Source organism: Mirounga angustirostris, unplaced genomic scaffold, assembly GCF_029215605.1.
Source record: "Mirounga angustirostris isolate CCGP_5_RB_7025 unplaced genomic scaffold, mMirAng1.0.hap1 SCAF_3, whole genome shotgun sequence".
Taxonomy (NCBI): domain Eukaryota; kingdom Metazoa; phylum Chordata; class Mammalia; order Carnivora; family Phocidae; genus Mirounga; species Mirounga angustirostris.
In genome coordinates this window covers 52,770,561-52,786,825 of record NW_026991711.1, presented here as the reverse complement: position 1 = coordinate 52,786,825, position 16,265 = coordinate 52,770,561, and the positions used below count along the sequence as shown (strand labels likewise).

Sequence of the window (16,265 nt, the reverse complement as noted above, 5' to 3'; positions counted from 1 at the left end):
AGAGAAAGAGGCTTTCTCACATGTAGATGCTACTGGAAGCCAGTGCATAGGTGAGCCTGCCCAGGGAGCAGGTGTATAGACAGAAGAGACAGATGAATGCACTGAACATAATAATAAAAAGCAATAGTAACATTTATTGAGGTTTACTATGTGCTTGCCACTCTTCTGAGTTGTTTACAAGCAGTATCTAATCAAATCCTCTCAGCAGCTCTAAAAGATCTATGCTATTATTATTCTCATTTTACTGATGAGGAAATGGATGCTTAGAGAAGTTAAGTAAGCCAGGATTTGAGCTCAGCAAGTAAATGGCAAAGCCAAGATTTAAACTCAGGAAGTCCGAAGGAAAGCCATGGGTGGGGTGGGGAGGGAGGGCAACCTGGAGAGAAGAACAAGGACTAGGGTTTGAATTCTGGCTTTGTGGTGTATGGGCTGTGTGTGATCTTGGCCAGAGGTCATCCCCCTGCAGTCTCTGTTTCTTCATCTGTAAAATGGGGATAACAAAAGCTACCTCGTAGGGTTGATGGTAAGATGGGATGGGACATGTTAAGTGTGTGATGCATAGTAGGTGCACAGCAGAAGCTAGTTAACTGTTGCAATCATTAGAAACATACCAGGGTCATGGCAAACATTTCAGGGACCTTAGTGAAGAGGATATAGAGGAGAATATAATGGGAGAGGGAAAAGCAGAGCCAGGAGAGATGGGATCAAAGGGAGGAAGCACACACTGGTGTTTGGTTGGTTTGCCAGCCGTTGATGTCCTTAGCAGAAGCAGTAAATTTAGTGAAGTGGTGGTGGTGGGGTTGGGGGGAGGGGCATTAAATGATGCTGAGGAAGGAGAGCTAATGAATGTGAACAGTGCTTCCTGAAAGCATGGCTCTGAAAGGAAGGAAAAGGTGAGATGTTCCTTAAGGGAGACACAGAGGTCAGAGGAACACTCTCCCATCCAATGTATATCCCATGGTGGGGGAGAAGTTAGAGCAGTCGTGGAAAACAAAAGAAAACATCAGGCCTGAAAATAGTGATGACTTTCTACTTAAACTTGAACAGTCGTTGAACACATTCAAAAATGCTTTTATATCCGATGTAACATGGAGCCTTCAGAACAATCCTGTGGAGTAGATTAGGTGGGTAGAATCCCCAATTTATAGATATTAAAATGAAGACGTGGAAGATTAGAGGTAAATTAAACGATTGTCAATGCGGAAAGATTGAGAGACTTCCTCTTCACCCTAGCTGGTGTGCAGAGTGGAGGTAATGGGCTGATTCTCTAACAGCCACTAGAGGGGCTGGAGGAGTTGCAGGAGAGGGCTACTAGCAGAAGGGGTGCACTCCGTGTAGGCGAAAATGCATGGGAGGGAGGAAGTGAGTGAGACAGAAGAGACCTTTAGCTACCCCCCACACACAAAGTCTAAACCTTGAGAGAAAGGTCTGAAAAGGATTGTACAGTTTAACTTTGCATTAAGAATATACTAAGACTTTTTTGGAATTGTCTTAAGACATTGAGAAAATATTGAAATTGTTTGCAGTGGTTTTTTTTGGAACCCTGGGCACATGGAGTACGGTGATATTTTCTTTTGTAGAAAAGAAGAAAGAACAAAGATGGAAAGAAGAGGAAGTGAGTGGAAAGATAAGGGTTTTAGGAGAAGTTGAGGTTTCAGAGAAAAGACTTAGAACTTAGAGAAAGTGGTTGAAAGTGAATAGAGATGGACTGAGGTCAAATTCTGGGAGAGAAAATCTACACTGAATTTAAAGGGAAAAAGACATGGACAGAAGCTGGGAAAAGTAGGATATTAGACTGAGTGCTTAAACAGTGACCCAAATAAAAGTGGTATGAAATAGATGAAAGGTTTTATTTCTCTCACACAAAAGTCTGGGTTGAAGGCAGTCTGGGAGGCTAGAGGTGCTCTATGAGGTTGAAAAGGGGGCCCAGATTCCTTCTCTCTTGTTGCTCCCACCGGTGTTGTCCTTATCTGTGCGACCAAAGTTGGCCCTCTACATCCATATTCCAACCCAGTGGAGGAGGGAAAGAGGAAGTGGGAGCTCTGAGTTTTCTTGGAAGAGCAGACACTCTGAATTGTGCACATCACTCTGGTCACACTCCATTTGCCAGAACATTGTCAGATGGCCCTACTCAGTTGCATAGGAGGTGAGGCAGTGTGGTCTCTAGGTGGGCAGTCCTGTGCCCAGCCAAAACTCAGGGGAATGTGTTACTGAAGGAAAGAAGGGAGGACTTGTAAACTGAGAACAATTAGTCTCTGGACTCGCAGTTAGATACCATAGTTAGAGAATCAGAAGATCCCAAATGAGTAAGCTTAAGTAGGTTATGCAGAGTGTGTGCACTAAGCTGAGTTCAGATTGCAGAAGGGAGGTGTGTGGGGTTTTAAGGGGAGTAAGAGAACAGTAAAGTGTGGAGAGGTGGGTACTATGTGTGTGGGATGGGACTGAGGTTCAGCGGGGCACACTCCCAGGCCCGTGACTCTGGCCTCCAAATATGCCTCTAGTTCAGGAGTCAGCAAACACTTTCTGTAAAGGGGTAGAGTAAATATTTCAGCCTTTGTGGGCCATACAGTCTCTGTCAAATCTATTCAGCCCTGCTGCTGGGGCATGAAAGCAGCCTAAACAGTGTAAGCAAATAGGTGTGGTTGTTTCACAATAAAATGTTATTCATAAAAACAGGCTCTGGGCCAGATTTGACCTGTGGCCATAGTTTGCTGACTTCTGCTCTAGTCTGTTGTTCTGAAAGTACAGTCCTCTGAACCTAGAATCTAACCCTGTCAAGCATAACAGTTCCATCTACTATTCACTAATCTATTTATTTAACTGGGTGTGTTCTAGGCTAGGCTCCGGGATATGAAGGAAAGTGAGACACAGCACCTGAACATATAGGAAATTTATTGTCTAAGGAGATACACAAGGAAATAATTGCAAAACACCAGGGTAATTTCTTTCCCTTTTCTTCCTCCCTCCCTCCCTCCCTCCTTCCCTCCCTCTCTCCTTCCAGCTACTACTCACTAATCTATTTATTTAATTGTGTGTGTTCTACACTAGGCTCTGGGATATGAAGGAAAGTGAGACACAGTGCCTGAACATATAGGAAAGTTATTGTCTAAGAAGACAAGTCCTTCCTATTTTCCTTCCTTCTTTTCTTTTCTTTTCTTTCTTCTTTTTAACTGAAGTATAACATACAGTGTTCATTAGTTTCAGGTATACAATATAATGATTCAATAATTCTGTATACATTATTCAGTGCTCATCAAGATGAGTGATCCCCTTTATTTTACCCCTCCCCCCACCCACTTCCCTGGCAACTACCAGTTTGTTCACTGTATTGAAGAGTCTGTTTTGGTTTTTTTTTAAAGATTTTATTTATTTGACAGAGAGAGACACAGCGAGAGAGGGAACACAAGCAGGTGGAGTGGGAGAGGGAGAAGCAGGCTTCCCGCCAAGGAGAGAGCCCGATGCGGGGCTCAATCCCAGGACCCTGGGACCATGACCTGAGCCCAAGGCAGACGCTTAACGACTGAGCCACCCAGGCACCCCTGAAGAGTCTGTTTTTTTGTCCCTTTTTTTTTGTTGTTGTTCATTTGTTTTGTTTCTTAAATTCCACATATGAAATGAAATCATATACTGGTAATTTCTGTAATAGGTGCGTGGGTCAGATTCAGTAGGAACACAAGGGAAAGAGTGCCAAAGTTTGCCTGGAGGTCAGGGAAGGCTTCTCAAGGGCTAAGCTTGAGTTGGGGCTGGAGGAAGAAGGGAAAAATCCTGGCTCACCAAAGACGGAAGGGAATTTCACTGTGTGTGTGTGTGTGTGTTTACAGTATGTGTACAAAAATAGCAAATGAGAGAGTTTGGCATGTTTGCGGCACCCCAAGCATTCAAGGAATGGAGAGATGAATGTTAGATTATAAAAAGCCATTTATATGTTCCAAGGAATTTTGTTTTATCTTGTAGGTAATGGGGAGCCATTGACAAAGAAAATTAACTGGGCAGTGACATTAGCAGATCTGAGTGTTAGAGAGCTCCCTCCTGTGGGAGGATGTGCCATGGGTGGAAGGGGAGCAAGACCAGAGCAGGGAAACCAGTAACTATGACTGATTATCCTATGTTTGGGCGAAGGTCAAGGAGAGCCTGAAATTAGTTGTCAGTGGTGGGAAGGGAAAGAAAGAATGGACTCAAGAGTGGGAGAAGTAGGAGTTAAGGTGATATGAATTGTTGGCTTAGTGGAAGCCAATTATGAAAGGAGAAGGAAGAATTCAGTATGACACCCAGGATTCTGGCTTGGGTAACCAAGTTCATGGTAGCACTTATCAAAACAGTAGGGATTATAGAGGACTAGGTTTGGGGAATTAGAAATGCTTCTGATACGCATTTGACATGGCTGGGAAAATCTAGGTGGACTCCACTGTGCTGATGGATGTTTATGTCTCTTCTTGGGAGAGAGTCTGGACTAGAACTACAGACCTAATCAATTAAGGTGCTTCAGTTTTAGGGTGTAATTACTCACACTTTGTTACCTTCTGGAAAACACAGTTGCAAGACTAAAATGGACAAATATAGAAGTCAGGGGAAATTAAAAAATGGATATGAGATATAGAAGCAAACCAGAATCTGCCTACACTAACAGTAGCCTTCAGATTTTGCACTGAAATTCCCTGTGACCAATACAAAGAATGAGGCCATTGCTTGAATCATGGTATCTGTAGGATAAACAATCAATTATTTAGGAGAAGCCGGTTGGTCTTGGTACTGAAATTTAAGTTTCCCATGTGATACGGTGAGCAATTTCTCCAACAACATCTCCATAAAAAATAAAATGGTTTCACTGGGTTCTTTCTTCTCTCGTTCTCAAAGGGTCACATTAAAGCAAAGTTGTGCAAGAAGGTTGTCATTCTCAACTCACTTGTCATCTTCGTAAAGTCCCTAGATCAGTAACTCTCTGAGGGTTGTGCCAGAGAGAGATCTGAACCAGCTGGAACCTATATGACATTCTGGTTGCTACAGTGGACAATATCAAGTCAACAATGGCCTTACAGACTTGTCTTAAAAAAGACAAATTTCTTCTCTTATTTTCATGAATTTTATTAACTCTTCTCTTATATACATTTAAGAGATTTCTCTGAAAGAGGTCAACATTTTAGGGCAGGTATTTTCAAGGTCACTAAGTTTAGGTCAAAAAAAATCTTTCTTGTTCAGAATGTTACAAATAGATCAACAGAATATGGCCACTCTGAGCCATTATCTGGAACATGGGAATGACTTGTCCTGGACCTTTGTTATCCGGGACTGTTTCCTGCCTCTAAAAAAAAGGGAGCTGAGTAAAGGTAGAGTCTGAAATAGAAGAGGAGCAGATTATCTCAATTAGGACATAGGTTTGTCAATTTTCTTCTCAAAAGAGCATCTCTCAAGAGTATGTTTCCTCATCTTGACTATCCAGGTTTTGTTCTTTACATTTAAGAATCAGATTGCTTATGTACACTGTGAGAATATCCTGAGTGCACTGCGGCAGTCTGCATTTATTTATAATTATCCTTCAAACTTTTATGACTGGGAGATGCTGGGAATTGAGTTGGTAAAAGGAACAAAGGAGTTAGAGGGATATGTGCATAGAATGATGCTAAGGGTGGGGCACGTAAATATAACAGTTCCACTCACATCTAGCTTAGCTTCCCAGTATCTTTCCTCATAAAATTTTTACTTCAATTTATTAAAAAATTCTAAACTTACATCTTGGATTAAAGTCTTTGATCAAAAAATGAATATGTAGTATTACAAGTTGTTATTGAGCACTTAAATAACCACCACACGGGCCAAATGATAAGATACTGACAGAGGGCGCCTGGGTGGCTCAGATGGTTAAGCGTCTGCCTTCGGCTCAGGTCATGATCCCAGGGTCCTGGGATCGAGTCCCACATCGGGCTCCCGGCTCAGCGGGGAGCCTGCTTCTCCCTCTGACCCTCTCCCCTCTCATGCTGTTTCTCTCTCGCTCGCTCTCTAAAAAATAAATAAAATCTTTAAAAAAAAAAAAAAAAGATACTGACAGAATCCCAGAAGCATCCGCTATAACCAACATATCCCTTTCTGTCACCAGCTCCTCCATCCATAATAGTCATGACCCCCAAAGTGATGGTAGTGACTACGCATCCCTAAATACTAATTTTTTATACATTCTATAAATGGAATCATATCACATATATATTTTTGTCTGGTTTCTTTCACTCAGTGTTATGGTTTTTTTAAAAAAACATTTATTTATTTGCTAGAGAGAGAGAGCACAAGCAGGGGGAGTGGCAGGCAGAGGGAGAGGGAGAAGCAGGCTCCCCGCTGAGCAGGGAGCCCGACATGGGGCTTGATCCCAGGACCCTGAAATCATGCCCTGAGCCGAAGGCAGACACTTAACTGACTGAGCCACCCAGGCGCCCCTCAGTGTTATGTTTTTATAATTCACCCATGGCGGTATGTGCTATGATTCACTCATTTTCATTGCTGTGTAATATTCTACTGTCTGAATAAACTCCAATTACTTATCTATTGTGTTATTGATAGAATTGGGTTGCTTCCAATTTGGAGCTTCCCCCCCCCCAATTTTTCCAGTCGCCCCTGCTGCTCTCCTCTTGTCATATATTTTCCAAAACATAACAGGATTAGAGACAGGAGACAATGAGACTTACCTACTAACGGTCATTATTAACTTTTTCTGGAAAATTATCTTCAACAAACTTATTTGACCAGACTTACCCTTTGATGATGTGAGACATACAGAGGTGCCAAGTAAATGGTAAAACACTAAAAATATTGAGTATGAGTTCTCTTACCGCAATTATTACACTTCTAGAACCAGTGTAATTAGTTAGCTAACATGAATATGCACACAGTGTCAGGTATTAGGTGCTAATCCTCCCCAAGCCCATCAGAGTAGGAGCTCTTGTCACCATTTTACAGATGGTGACACTGAGGCACAGAGGAGCAGGCCCGTACATGCCATCACACAGCTGTTAAATGAGAGATCTAGAATGCAACCCAGATGACCAGACTCCATAACTGCCCTCACCTGTTGTACTACGTACTTTAACTAAAGGCAAACATGGGGAGAAAAGGTAGAACTTACATTTAAGGTCCGGTTCTGTTTTCAAGATCACATGATACAGACTTCCGATAGAAAACAATCATGTCAGTGCAGCCGCGATAACCTGTGTTAAGGCAGAAGAAGGATCTGTAGGTGGGCTCCCCTGCAGCTAACAGGTTAGGGCTCTTCATTTGCAGCTGGTCCTGCAGGGGCAGAGGGGCTCTGGCAGTGACCTTACGGAGCGCCCACGCAGGAGCCAACCCCGCAATCTACAGCCACAATTCCCCAGTGCCTGTGCAGAAGGTCCCCTGGGGCTGGGTCACAGCCCGAGGTTAGACGGTGTCACAAGGCTGTGTAAGGTAAACAGCAAAGACAACCTAAGCAGCGGCATTTCATTCCATACAAAATCTTCAGTGCCTTCTCCAGAACTGCCTCTTCACCAGCCATCAGGGAGTGTCTGGTGAATGATCTGGAAGAAAAAAAATATGAAACTGGTTTGATCGGCTTTATGAAACTGTATCCTTCTGCTGTTAGTGAGAATAATTAGGATGGCATTCTGAACAAAGCTCTGATTCCCCATGCTTTCCTCCTCTCTGGAAATATTTTATTCGTCAGAACCTGCTGTGGGCACGCTCATAAACAGAGACGCACATGGCCTTCCCTGCCAAAGCGTCTGTTTGTGGCGGCCCAGATACTGTCAGGAGCGTGCGACGTTGTCTTCCTGCAACCAAAAGCAAGGGCAGACAATTAAAACCCTGATTTATTTATACGTCTCCTCTCTTTCCTTCAATTGAATATCTTCTTCAGAAGAATTCTATTAATATGATTTATCACAATAAACAGCATGGTTCCTGCTTTAATTGATTTATCTTTTTCTCCATATAAAATTTTTCCTGTAACCCTATTCTGCATCAACTTCTGTTGTCTTTTTTACAGCCCCCCCCGTATCTTTGCTGACTTTGATAATTTCTACAGAGACTAGATTTTTTTTATACAGTCTGCATCTTAAATCATTCATTTTCTCATTTTTAAAGTGCTGATTATAATCATCCCTTAAATTTACTGAAAATTAGCATGAGTTTTAAACCATTAGTCAAAAAAGAAGAGGCTTTTTTAAAGAAAGCTCCCTGCTGTTCTTTGTGGATGAAACAGTTGACATTTTGTTAAGAGATTTTTATCTGACTTTAATTCTCTAGCTTTAACGTATTCTTCAGTTATAAATGGAATGGTTTGTCCTAAATGGAAGTGTATCTATATAAGCATAGTTATATCCAGTCTTTAAAATGGATCATTTCATTTCACACATGCTATAGAATTTTGAATTTCACCTTTACTCATCTCAATTTCTTTACTAAAAACGACTCTGTTGCTCCACAGTGGGTTGGATATATCAAATTGTGGTAGTAATTGTTCATAAGTACATATTTTATAACATGTACTAATGGAGTAATAAAATATATTGCAATAACAATATGCTCTGCCTGATAGAATTTCATCATGAGACTCCATTAACACATTCAGCTGATACCAGCTTTTGAAAACACCTTCCATTGTGGTGGTAGGGAACTACTCTACATAAGTGAACAGAGAAAATGGGATTCAAATAGGAATTTCTAGGAAGGCTGAGTGGAATGAAAAAAAAAAGTACAGAAACATGAATGAATGCTGACCAAGCGTTTTTGACATTGCTTGAAGCTGGATCGATCCTGTGGCTCCCTGGACTCTTGTAACACCCCAACCTTCCACGACTTCCAGGCCAGGCTCTGCCCTCGTGCCTGAATGACACTGCTTTGCCGAGGTCACCAACGGGTTCCTAATTGGCAACCCCAATGGCCAGATCTTAGTCTTCGTCTTCCTCAAGCAGGCATTAGCCCTTCCTTTTTCTAATTTCCCTGTTCCTTGGACTTTGTGCGGGGCTGGCTCTGCCACCTCCCTGAAGGATCCCCTTCAAGCACACCGGTTGCTAGGGCTCCATGCTGCACACCCTGCCTGTTCCCTGGGTTCTGTCTCTGCTCTCCTCCCCACGCCCCCCCCCACCCCCCCGGGGATCTCTCCTCCTCTTGCTTCTTCACCACTCCCAGGGCTGACTTTTCACCCCATGCCAATGCCTGTGAAATGCATTGAATCCAAGTCAACTTGTCCCAAACCAGACACTATTTCATTGTTCCTCAAATCAGGTCTTCCGGGGGCCATTTGCCCTGTACTGCTTCCTCGGGGCTCCTTGTGATCCAGAGTTGTTTCCCTGATTCTTTCCTCGTCTTCTCTGATTCATCCTGCTCAGTATTAGAAATTAGTTCTCAGGCCAAGTTCCTACTAAAAACAACTCCAGTGATTCCTTACTGTTTGCCAATTAAAGTATATTAAAGTTTCTTCATGATGAAGCTCTAATTTCTTCCTAGAGTTATTTCCCACTATAATGTATATATGCTCTCTGCACTGCCGCCAAACTTAATTGCTTGTAAACATTATAGTTAATAAATATTATTTCCACTGGCTCTCAGGTACTATAAATATGTGAACATACAAATGACTAAACAGGGGCGCCTGGGTGGCTCCGTTGGTTAAGCGACTGCCTTCGGCTCAGGTCATGATCCTGGAGTCCCGGGATCGAGTCCCGCATCGGGCTCCCTGCTCGGTGGGGAGTCTGCTTCTCCCTCTGACCCTCCCCCCTCTCATGCTCTCTATCATTCTCTCTCTCAATAAATAAAAATCATTAAAACAAACAAACAAACAAATGACTAAACAGCATAAGAAAGATGACTTAATATAGCCCTCTAACCGTGAAATACTTAAACATAAAATTATAATTTTGAAATAATATGTAAAGTTCAAAAAAATTCTTTGCTTGTTTCAATTATGTAGATTATCTTAAGAATTATGCAAAAATCTAAAATAACTTCCTTTTTTGTGTGTATACCCTTCTCCTGTTTTGTAGGAAACAACCTGATAGCTTAACACCTGACTTTCTCTTCCCAATTTTTTTTTTTACGATTTTATTTATTTATTTGAGAGAGAGAGAATGAGAGAGAGAGAGCATGAGAGGGAGGAGGGTCAGAGGGAGAAGCAGACTCCCCGCCGAGCAGGGAGCCCGACGCGGGACTCGATCCCGGGACTCCAGGATCATGACCTGAGCCGAAGGCAGTCGCTTAACCAACTGAGCCACCCAGGCACCCTCTCTTCCCAATTAAAGGTCGTTTAACTCACATAAATTATACATAAAGTTTTTTAATCTTAATTAACTCTTTTGTCTGATTTCATGTGTTTCTTGACTAACATTTCTATCATCCCGGTCACAATCCATTTGACATACCTCTCAGCAAAAAGCTGGCCCTTCAGTTAGGAAACGGAGCCACATTTTACATCTATTCCCAGCCTTGAACATACCATCTGACCCCTCAGCAGCTGCCCTTCCCTCTATCCACAACCCCTTCCTTTCCAGTTTTGTGCTCTAAACAGACCCCTGGACTTATGGGACTTTGTCTTCTGATCTTTCCTTATTTACATAAATACACAATGCAATACATACTAGAATAGCTTATTGAATTTAAATAGGTAATATATTCACAGTGGTGTGTGTTTTGTTTTGTTTTTTTCCTTCTACAAGGCTGGGCTTCTGAAATGTCATTGACTTTCTTTTGTCAAACCATCTTGATCATCATTCTGGGCTCGTTATATTAAAGTAGAAAGTGTGTTTCACTAGAACCCTCTGTTTATAAACACCTACTCATTCCCCCTCAGGGAACCACACCCCATGGGCCAGGAGGATGCTGGGAACTCACACTGAGTGTTTGGCTTAGTTATAGTTGGGTAATTGCCTCTGACCCTGTTCCTAAGCTGTGATTTCCAATAGCTACAGGGATTTCCTCTACTTCTGACCTGATTGAACCCATTGTGTAACTGGCTCGGTATGATAGCCCTGATGTGGAGAAGAACGAACAATTCTCTGGAGGCAGACAAGGGATTGATTTTGAACACAGGGATTGATTACATTTCAGGCAACAGGACTGTAATTTAAGGGGTAAAGCAGAGTCAATGAGGCCAATATAATGGTTTCCCCTACCAGCACTGATGCAATTAGCAACTAATTTTAATTGAAAAGGTGCAGGAACTCTTGGCCCTCTTCCTCTGGCCATCAGAAAATAGGAAATGGGAGGGAAAACCAAGTCAGTGTTCATTTTGGTGGAATGGTAATGCATATTTAGTAATACCAAATCTAAAAAGCATAAATCACTTTAATAGATTCAAATTCTGTTATATTATGCCATTGGTTTGACCTGGCTTTGAATGAGAATAATTGGCATTTCATTTATACGAGTTATTGAAGGTTATTAAGGAGATACTTTCTCTATCCCCAAAGCCACTCTTTTTTTTTATTTAAATTCAGTTAATTAACATATAATGTATTATTTGTTTCGGGGGTACAAGTCTATCCCAAAGCCACTCTTATCATGTAGTCTGTGCCCCTAAATTTTCACCAAATTTGCCAAACAGAAATTCAGTTTATTATATTAGGCCTAAAGCATTCTGGCTACTGAAGTCCCTTCTTACATGCTATCATACTTCAGTAAACGTAAGGAACACCTTGGATACCATGTCTCTGATTCTGATTCACTGGGTCTAGGATAGGACCCAAGAACTTATTTTTTCCTTAAGCATATTCACTGAATCTGGTATATGAATTGCATTTTGATAAATACTGCTCTACATCTAGAGATTACATATGAACTAGGTATTAATTGTTAAATGTCCTAGGCTTATCTGAAATCATTTTTTCTTCAACAGCATGTTGGAATATTGGAACACAAATCAGCTCAGTTTCAAGAGAGGGTCATGGCAAGAAGAAAGTATGCAGCATGGTTTGGTTGTCTGAAAAAACAGGCTCAGACAGGGTGTCTGGGGAAGGAGCCCTGAGTGGGTGATCCGAAGCCTGCATATGTGTGTTGGATGCATATGGCCAGCAGCAGGGCCAAGATTGAAGTTGGATTGGTATCTGAGGGGGATTATCTGGGATTCACTCTTGGGGTCATGTAAGAATAAGTGTTTCCTCCCATTTTGCACCCTAGGCACCTCATTCACCTCACCCTAGTCCTGGCTTTGGCAGATAGCCTCTGAAACGGCTGCCAGTGATCCTACCTTCGGGGATTCATGCCCTTGTGTAATCTGCGACTCTTGTGTGTGGACTGAACCTAATGACTTGTGTCTAATGAGTAGAGCAAAGGTGATGGGATGCCACTTCTAAGAGTAGGTTATAAGAGACTGTGACTTCTACCTTATACCCCCCACAGCCCATCTTTTGTTTTTTAACTCTGATGAAACAAGTTGCCATTTGTGACTATTGAGGCTTATTGGCATTTCTGCCTTATTGGGAGACCTATGTGGCAGGGAACTGAGGGTGACCTCCAGACAACAGCCGGTGGATCCTTCCCTGGTTGAATCTTCATAGAAGACCACAGCCTCCGCAGACAGCTTGATTGTAATCTGCGGGAGACTCTGAACCCGAAGCTCCAGCTAAGCCTTGCCCAGATTCCTGACCACAGAAACTGTGAGATAGTCAATACTGTTGTTTTACGTCACTGTGTCTTAGAGTAATGTTTTATGCAGCAATAAATAACTAACATAGTGCAGAAAGATCCTGGTGGTGGTGGTGGTGGAGTGTTGGTTGTTGAACCCGAAGAACAATATAAACAAGGAAAAGTGAGAAGGTACTGAGGACACACTGAACCCAGTTTTGTGTGTTTTAGACAGTTGGGCCAGGGATGGTTCTTCCTACGGGTTGCTTCTTTTTCTTCTTCCTTACCTCCTCCAACCCTTCGCTTCCTTAGGAGGAGAAAAAAAAAAAAAAGCTGGAGAGTTGCTTTATCAGTGTTAACTGCTAAGCTTTGAAATTTCTTCAATTAAGTGTCCAAGATTGGGGCGCCTGGGTGGCTCAGTTGTTAAGTGTCTGCCTTCGGCTCAGGTCATGATCCCGGGGTCCTGGGATCGAGTCCCGCATCAGGCTCCCTGCTCCGCAGGAAACCTGCTTCTCCCTCTCCCACTCCCCCTGCTTGTGTTCCCTCTCTCTCTGTCTCTCTCTGTCAAATAAAATCTTTTTTTAAAAAAAAAAGTCCAAGATTATTGCCATCACCACCTCCTTGTCTATCATAAACTCCTTCCCTGAAATTTGCCATGGTTCCAAGTAAGAAGGTGGCTGTATTTAATAGTGATAATATCTTCAGCCAGCAGCCACAGCCACTAGAATACAAAAATTAAAATGTCTGACATTGCAAGGATGTAGAACAACTTGAACTTTGTATACGTTGCTGGTGGGAATGCAAAATGGGGTGGTCACTTAGGAAAACACCATGACACTATCTTATAGAGTTAAACCTAAATCTACCATGTGACCCAGTAATTATACTCCTAGATAGCTATCCAAGAGAAATAAAAACTTCTGTGCACACAAAGGCTTACATTAAAATATTTATAGCATTTTAGTTGTAATAGTCCAAAGCTAGAAACAATTCAAATGTTCATCAACTAGTGAATGGATAAGCAAAACTGGCATTAACAGATTGTCCTCTGTTCCCCTTTGTCTTTCTCAGGGTCCTCTCAGGTGAGTGCCTTCCTTCTAACACCATGAACAGTCATATTCCTCCTAGGCTTTGGGTTTGGGGCTCAAGAGGGAGGGCATTACCTTTCTGATGGGAGAGCCAACAAGTGGGACCTTCTACACTAACTTAGATTTGTCCTTTTTACGGGCCTCTGATATTCACTTGCCAATTAGCTCTTAGAAGCTTCTATTGGAAATAAGGTGCTTCTGAGATTTTTGATGCAGGGATGCAGCTCAGAATTACAAGTGGCCTCCTTAATATTCTGCATCACTAGCTAAGGCTTACACAGCAAATATCCATGCCCATCAAAAAAAAAAGTCTAAGGTAAAGTGCATGCCTAGCATAATGTTAGAGCCGTCGAATCGCTATGTTGTACACCCGAAACTAATGTAACGTCGTGTGCCGACTATACTTCAATTTAAAAAAGTACGTGCAAGAGGTTCATAGGAATAAAAGGGCCATTATGGAAGAACTAGTATAGGCCAAGTGACATCTGCCACGACCTTCAGTCCCTCAAGTGGGCTACCCTGTAGCTCACTGTAGTTCTATTATTTTTTTCTTTTTTTAAGCCCACCTAATGATTCTTAACTTAGAGCTGACAAGCTACATAGAGTACATGAGTCAGGACCAGGACTTGCAGAGGTCAAGAAACTTTATTCTTTATGAATGATCGCAGAGAAAAGATAAACATCCTCATCAATGGGGTATTTTTTTTTTTTTCTTGTAATGGAGAGCATCTTCCTTCCAGATCGATGTCAGCACATCCCTTGTCAAGCAAGTCTATAATTCCATCTCAGGCAACTCCTTTTATGGGCATAACAAAGTCATTGGCTGATTTAAATGAAGGAAGGGGGCTGAACATTTAGAATAAAGATGAAAAAATTTTTGAATTTTTGTGAGCCCCGATGACTAACTTTCCACACACACAAAATCACTAGTGATGAAAATAACTATTAAATATAACTAATATCACACTATACCATTATATGTGGTTTTGACTTGTTATCCCCCTTTTTTTTTCTTTCGTATTTGTCTAGTCTTGTGTGCTTGCTTAAAACCAATGAGGCCATGGCAAGGTTAGAGTTGAGACCAGTTCTTTAAGGGCTACTTCTTGTTCTGCTGAGAGTGTATCTTCAGTTGCCAGGGGAGGACGTGTGCATGAATTCTCTTGCCTGGGTTAAGGTCAACTATAGCCGTGTAGGATGAACCCAGCTGTGGCAAGTTGGTAAGTCCAAATTTCAAGATGACACAAAGGAATTGAGTCAGGCAAGAACCAGAAGATTTGGGGCCAAGTTAAATGCTATTGCTTAATGGGAAAGAGGAGAGGAAGGAGGACATGGAAACGCACAGGCCAGTTCCTGCTGAGATGATATGCCTCTGGAAACCCTGCATGCTTAGTGTTAACTTGGTGTTGGTTTGTGTATTTTCAAAATCTGCAGTGGGTGGCTTCCACAGTCACCCTGTGACTGGGAACCTGGCACTCTCTGATGACTTTCACCCTTTCACTGTTCTTGGGACTTGTCTGAGAGGTTCTAATTCAAAGGAAGCTTTTACTTTGAAAGCTTCAAAAGTCATTTCACTCTACAGATTATATGTGGAGTGAAAGGCGTGTTTACACTTAGCTCCAATTGCTCTTAAATCCCTCAGCTTGTTCTTGCTGGTAAAATTTATGCGAGTGGGAAAGAGATTATTTCTAGGTATGGAGTGTGTGTTAGAAGTTATTATTTTTTTTCATTCTCATTCAACAAATATACACTAAGCAGCCGCTAGATTTGGGGGTACATGGGCAAAGTGCCTGTTTCAGAGCTTGTGCAAAGTCTCAATTCCTGAGGGATCCAAGCCCTGCTCTTTGAGCCCTGGGTCGAACCATAGACACAGGTAGTGCTGACAGCCATGTTCTTGTCATGGCTGAAGGCTTCTGGGGGATGGATCTTTGAGGAGCTACCTTAGCTGAGGCTCTCTTGGTTGAATCTCTAAGTACAGCGGCACGAGCCAAAGCTTCCTGTTGTGTAATGTAGCCTAAGGGGAGAGAAATGAGAGAAAGTTCAAAGTTAACAGTCTTACAAAACAAATAAGCAAACAACCCTGCAAATATTTATGGGTTCATAAAATGTCTTCTACTTCGCAGGGTAGAGACAGTTATGTTTAGCACACCAAGACTGTATGATTTTTGAGGATATGAAGTAGACTTTTCTTCTTTTGCATTTCTTGTTCATTAAGTTAATACATAGTCATGGATTAACATAACAGATCCCTTGGAGAGGGAGCTAGGCCTTGAGTAATCTGAGCATGCATTGCATATCTTTGTTTTCAAAACTTTCTTCAAACCAGAAACAGAGATATTCAGTCTCTGTCAGGGTTTTTAAATAAGTGTAGTCTGCAGGCCACCCACTACAGAATCATCAGGCTGAGACCACATTTAATAATGCTTTTTAAAAATTCAGATTTCTGGCTCTATTCCAAAGACTTTCCTGATCAGAAACTCAGAGAGCTAGGCCTGGAAATCTGCATGTTGATAACATAACGCAGGTATGTGCACTAAATACTGAATATCCCTGCTCTGGTTTCACTGGCCTCTCTGCAGTTTTGCTCTACAAACAAAGCTAGTA

The 16,265-nt window shown here is 42.0% G+C and overlaps 1 protein-coding gene across 1 annotated transcript in view; it reads right to left on the bottom strand.

Annotated features, from left to right (window-relative positions):
• Positions 1 to 14,297: 14,297 nt before the first annotated feature.
• Positions 14,298 to 16,265, bottom strand: part of FAM216B (family with sequence similarity 216 member B) — a 32,970-nt gene continuing 31,002 nt past the window's right edge. The window contains exon 5 of the mRNA XM_045869504.2: positions 14,298 to 15,675. Within this exon, the coding sequence (XP_045725460.1) occupies positions 15,476 to 15,675 (200 nt within the window). The 3' untranslated portion in view covers positions 14,298 to 15,475. The remainder of the gene's footprint in view (positions 15,676 to 16,265) is intronic.